This window comes from Coffea arabica, chromosome 5e (genome assembly GCF_036785885.1).
Source record: "Coffea arabica cultivar ET-39 chromosome 5e, Coffea Arabica ET-39 HiFi, whole genome shotgun sequence".
Lineage (NCBI taxonomy): Eukaryota > Viridiplantae > Streptophyta > Magnoliopsida > Gentianales > Rubiaceae > Coffea > Coffea arabica.
In genome coordinates this window covers 51,931,563-51,937,532 of record NC_092318.1, presented here as the reverse complement: position 1 = coordinate 51,937,532, position 5,970 = coordinate 51,931,563, and the positions used below count along the sequence as shown (strand labels likewise).

At 37.0% G+C, this 5,970-nt stretch overlaps 1 protein-coding gene across 6 annotated transcripts; it reads left to right on the top strand.

The window, feature by feature from the left end:
* Positions 1-393: 393 nt before the first annotated feature.
* On the top strand, positions 394-4,517 carry LOC113743474 (3',5'-bisphosphate nucleotidase AHL). 6 transcript variants are annotated; one of them, XR_011814535.1, is made up of 5 exons: positions 394-781; positions 1,777-2,464; positions 3,056-3,425; positions 3,509-3,564; positions 4,119-4,517. XR_011814535.1 is itself a non-coding variant. In XM_072049211.1 (3 exons), exons 1-3 carry the CDS (start codon positions 625-627, stop codon positions 3,357-3,359), a joined length of 1,149 nt encoding a protein of 382 aa, XP_071905312.1. In that variant the 5' UTR covers positions 394-624; the 3' UTR covers positions 3,360-4,517. The 6 variants fall into 6 exon arrangements, 1 of the variants encoding a protein (XP_071905312.1); XR_011814534.1 differs by having other exon boundaries at positions 4,050-4,517; XR_011814533.1 differs by having other exon boundaries at positions 3,509-4,517.
* The last annotated feature ends 1,453 nt before the right edge of the window (positions 4,518-5,970 follow it).

The following is a 5,970-nucleotide window of genomic DNA, read 5'->3' as shown; positions in this document are numbered from 1 at the left end:
TTCAAAATCATGGCTTTGGCCAAAGATTTAATTTTTGTTTAATATATTTGTAATGGACAGTACTATAAGCAGGGGAATGGAGTTATGGAAGTAACTATAACTGTAAGTTAACGATTAACTTGAATTATGGAATGGAAGGCGAATCTGAATATGAAAAAAAAAATGAGAAGAGAAATCTAAAATCAGGAAAAAATTGGAGGCGTTTACACAATTTACTAATTCTTCAGGGACTCATATAGAGTATTATTCAAAATAACTACAGTTGTACTTCTTTGTGATGTGATGTATGTAACATAAAAAGTAATTAAAAATATAAAAAAATATATTAAAAAATGTGTTTATGATACAAATGAAATATTATTTGAGATAAATTTACAATTCCAAACACATTCGCATGTGTAAAAACCGAGGGAGCGAATTGCAATTCACTCCTAAAAATTGGTACATTACAAACGCGTTCCATTCCCTTGCCGTCAACCCAGATGATGCAGCATCATCAGTGACCTCTCTTCCGAGGTATCAACCATGCAGAGAACAGCTTTTACTTTACCAATCTAGACCAACCCTTTTCACATAGCATTGTTTCTTCACCTGGGTCGGATCTATATTGTTGAAATTGGCATCATGGAGGACGATAAATACTCTCTGGAATTGAATGTGGCCGTGAGGGTGGTGCATATGGCATGCTCACTCTGTCAAAAAGTCCAAAAAGGATTGCTTTCTTCTACATCCTTCGTTCAATTCAAGTCTAAAGAGGATAATTCCCCTGTCACTATCGCTGGTAACTTTCCTTTTCTTAGAAGGAAAAAGTTATTTCCTATTTTTCCCCGTATTTCAGTTACAACTTTGTTTTTGGTGTTGTTTCGTGGTAAACATTTAATATAGGTGATTTTTGTGTTTCTGTTTTTCTTAATAGTTTGTGGAGCTTTGCATTGTTGAAATTCGGAGAAAGTAGGTGAAAAAAAAAGGAACGTAAATGTACTGAACAATAGTATACTTGTTAGAACCATATGTCTTGTAAGAAAGTTCTCATCTTTGGTATTCTTAACAAACAAAAGATTGCATGCTTTTTTCTTGTTTCTTCAGTACATATTCACATATTAATGTGATCTTATTTGCGAAAACAGTTGCATTTTTTTTATAGAACTCACAACGGGTTTCTGTTGATTGATAGTCTATAAGCTGGCATTTAAAATTTGTTCAGGTGAGACATTTCCTCATTCACGTAAAGCTGACCCTATGACATTTCTCTAAAGAACTTTATGTAATGCAGTTGTTCTGCATTGTATAGTTCAGTAAGAATTTTTTTATCTTCACGAAAGGGGTTTGAGAACTTCTGTCGACGGAGATGAACTTCGTTTCTTCCAAATTTTAAGGAATTTTTGTTTCCTTGTTAGTTTACTGGCTCTCTTTCTTAAGGGGAATATAGGAGCACAGAACTGTTTAGAAAAGGTTTCCAGTTCATTTGATTAGCTTTATATTGGCAGAATGTGAGTAAAGTAGGTCCTTTTTTATTTTATTTGACTGATAAAAACAAGTACACACAGCTCCAATCAAAAACCATACTGACCACCTCTCATGTCAATATGCTTATTTAATCACTTTGTTAGATCTCAAATTCGTTCGTGGTAACATGCTACCATTTGAATATCTGAAACGTTGAAGCTTTTATAGCTGCATAGCTATACAGAAGCTATGTAATTGCTTATTATATGGCCACATCTGTATTTGCATTTGTACTTGACTTGACAAAACATGTGATGGCTTTTTTGACAGATTGGAGTGTACAAGCCATGGTAAGCTGGATCTTGTCAGAAATATTTGGGAGCCAGAACATCTCCATAGTTGCTGAAGAAGATGTTCAAACTCTTTCAAAGCCTGAATCAGCAGGTCTGTTGGAAATGGTTGTCAACACCGTGAATGAATGCCTAAGTGAAGCACCCAGATTTGGTCTTAAAAGCCCAGCTCAAGCTCTTGGGCCTTCACAAGTTCTTGAGGCAATTGGCAGGTGCAATGCAGCCGGAGGTCCTCTTGGTAAGCATTGGGTCCTTGATCCTATCGATGGAACGCTAGGATTTTTGCGTGGGAGCCAGTATGCTATTGCTCTTGCCTTGATTGATAATGCAGAAGTTGTTATTGGAGTTCTTGGGTGCCCTAATTACCCAGCTAAAAGAAACTGGCTTGTTAAACACGAGCAACAAAGTCATGCCGTGCCAGAATTGTCAGTGACTAACCCTGGTATATGGGAAGAAGGGTGTATCTTGTACACAAGGACAGGTAGTGGTGAAGCTTGGATGCAGCCACTTGTCCAGGGTGATAAAAAGCTTGTCTGGCCAAATTCTGCAAGATTAGTGCGAGTTTCTTCTATTCAGGATCCAGCACTGGCTACTTTCTGTGAGCCTGTGGAAGAAGCTAATTCAAATCATTCCTTCACAGCCGGACTTGCTCAAGCCGTTGGGCTAAGGTGTGTAGCTCTCTATCACTTTGTATGAATGCCTTACTAAACGTCTGTGGCTTTATTAAAAAGGAGATGACTTACATTAGCTTGAATGGTTAGTAAACTTGGACATCATGCTGGTTGCATATTTTAGAGTTGGATTTAATTTCTGAAGCTGGTTACCAACTTGGGTTGGTTATCTGCAGAGCAGTTATTTGTACAGCTTTAACTTTAAAAGAGGTGTAACCTCTTCTGCCCTCTGCGGTTACAGCGCTACAAACAATAGGTTTTGCATTTCAAAAGGTTCAATGGAGAGAAAACACTAAATGGATGGTAAATATCAGTTTATGGCTGCTCTTTAAGGTGTTACACTTCTTTTTCACTCTTATAGGACAATGATTGGAGAATGCCACTTGTTGACAACTAAGCCCTTAGTCTGTTTTCTGTACTTCAGTAAAACTGAATTTTGAAAGAGGCTTTCTATTTTTCTTTCTCGCTTTTACTTTCTATTGGTTGTGGAAAGAGGCTTTAACCTCCTATACGTTAATAATACATGCTTGGACAGCCTCAAATGGCTCTTGAAAGGCTGAGGTTTTGCAATTTTATACACTATGGCAGAAAGAAGCCGCTCCGTGTTCATAGCATGGTGAAATATGCAGCAATAGCTCGGGGAGATGCTGAGATTTTTATGAAGTTTGCCAGAGCGGGCTACAAGGAGAAGATATGGGATCATGCTGCTGGTGTTCTCCTTGTACAGGAGGCTGGTGGTGTGGTAACTGATGCAGGAGGGCGGCCACTGGACTTTTCGAAGGGAATGTACCTTGAAGGGCTTGATAGGGGTATAGTCGCTTGCTCCGGTGTAAAGCTGCATGAAAAAATTATTGGGGCTGTTTATGCTAGCTGGGACTCATCTAATCTATGACCGATAGTCATTTTGTCCACCATCGCAAATAAGCTTAGTCATACTGAATCAATGCTGAGCGGCATGGTAACACACCTGTAGTAACTTTTGAATTTTGAATCTCTTAAGTACTTGATCCTCAGGACTTGTTCTTTGGCTGCATTTCACAGGTTCACCAAATCAAATGTACATCTGGATGCAGCCAGCTTGAAGATGGCTTCACCTGGTTTGTCATTTCTTTGAAAATTACAGAGAATGCCTTGTCAATCATTGTTCATGCAAAAAAGTTGTTGACAGCTAATTTTAATATATTCATCTCTTCTTTTCCCCAAATTGCTGATCATATCTTTCTGTAGATTTGTTCCTGGTTTAGGTGTGATGAAACTTGTCCTATTTAGCCCGATTCTCTGTTTTCATGGACCATATTAATTTGATCAAAGTTTAATCTTTACATCTTTATACTAAGAAGCTTTTTCTTTATCTCAAGAGGTAAAATTTGACTTTACATTTATCTAGGCAAAGTAGGATATAATTTCAGACTTGTTGGAATTTGTTGACAAGTACGGAAGTTTTTCTTCTTAAGTTCAGTTGCTTCCTAAAAGGTTTAAATAGGTTGTCCTAAAATCTGTAAAAGCGCCAGCATTTCCCGTCCCTACTCTTACATTTGGACATTTGACCTACACTTACATTTGGATATTTGACATGTTTCAGGCAAAAAATTTGTCAGAGTTTATCTTAGCGTGTTTGCTAGTATAAGAGCTCTTTGTTTTTCTTGAGCAGTGGCAAGTACAATATCTCCCTGAATCACCCTGTCCATGAGAAGGAAGAGAGTATGCAAGCTTTTGGCAAGCAACGTTTTGCTTTCTCCCACTGGAATCCGGACTAAATTTCTTACACAGTTTTGGACAACAATTATTGGCAACCCTGTGAGGCTATGATGTATTTTGATTGTTAAACTCTTGATGCAAGTCATGTCTGGACAATCGATTCTTGATTTGCAGTCTTTGCTGCTCTTCCTCTGTCTCTCTCTGTCCATTTCGACAAGATTTGTGAGCTTCTCTGTACTGTTGCAGTTTTGTGTCATTCATGACACTTCTCATCATATAATTGCTGTTACCAGAAATCCACAGATTCTTGTGAATGTTGAAACTGCTGAAGTCTTTTTCCTTCTCTTTTTAAGTGTGTTGAAATAGCACTTCCACTTCTTTCTTCTCTAAAAGGGTGTTGAAACTGCTGAGACTTCAAAATCTAGCTCGTATGGGGAAACTTTTTACTAGTATATTATGGGCTGAAGAGTGTGTGTGTCTTAACAGCCCATTGGACCTTAAGCCGTGATTTTTAACAAGGTAGTCTTAAGGCCCAAAAGTTAGTCCGAGCAGTGAGCGTTCACAGAGTACTCTAATGACCCAAAAGTTACAGTAAACGCCTAACCCAGTTCGCAGAAAATTCAAAGAATCTTCAACACGTTTGTCGGCTGTCCCGAATTAACAAATTCTAATGCCATTTCATCCGGCGAACTGAGACATAAATTATGTGGTTGGCTTGTCTGCAATTTCTTGATCAAATAACCCGCAATCTGTACCTAACTGGATGTATTATAATACCGCTATTTTATGAATCTGGCTTAGCCCAGCCGGCGACCCGGTTGACCACTGACTAGTAGGGCTAATAAAATATGATCTATGGCTTTTTTTTCTTTTTAAATTTGGTAGTATTTTTCAAATGGATTGCATCAATGGAGTCAACGGATTGGTCATGGAAGATACTACTGTTAAATGACGGTTTTGCGCAGTGGTTGAATCTGGCACATGTTCATGCGGATTCCTTCACTATTTTATTGCTATCCAAACACCATAGATTTAACTATAGTTAGATATGCAGGCCATGGTTTAACTCTTAGGTTCTCTTTCATTTTTTTTAAAAGATAATTTTTTATTTTAGTTTAAGTGGGAAGTCTCGAACCTGAGACTTCTCAGTTGCACTCTCTCTTTCCGTATCATCCAATTCATTCCTCCCTTTCTCGACTTCTCTTTTTGATAACAATGTAAAATCCCAAAATTTTTGCTTTATGTTTTGGCATTTGTTCATGTCATATGCGGAATTTCATTGGTTTAACCTATTAGTATGTGTATAGTTATTGAAAAAGAAATTAGGTGAAGTGATTATTGTATATGATTATGGTTGCGAATGAATCGAACTGTTCGCGAGCAACTCGAGTCCGAGCTTGACTTGAGCTGAGTCAATATCGAACTTGAGTTGACTAAGTCGAACTCGAATTCAAAAATACTTAATTCGTTAACTCGCAAGTCGACTCAATTATATATATATATATATATATATTATTTTAATAGTAAAATTATATATATATTCCTAATATTTTATTATTTATTAGGAAAATTATTATTTTATTAATTTTTTAAAAATAATAATAATTATTTTTTTAAGTTCGAGCTCGACTTGAATTTGAGTCTACCTCGAGTTCGAGTTTTACATTGAGAGTTCGAATTCGAGCTTCATAAAACTAAGTTGAGTCTTAGTTCGATTAGGTCAAAATTCGACTCATTTGTACCCTTATACATGATAACACCATTTTAACCAAGTATTTTCCACTTTTTGAGTTTTGTAAAAGATT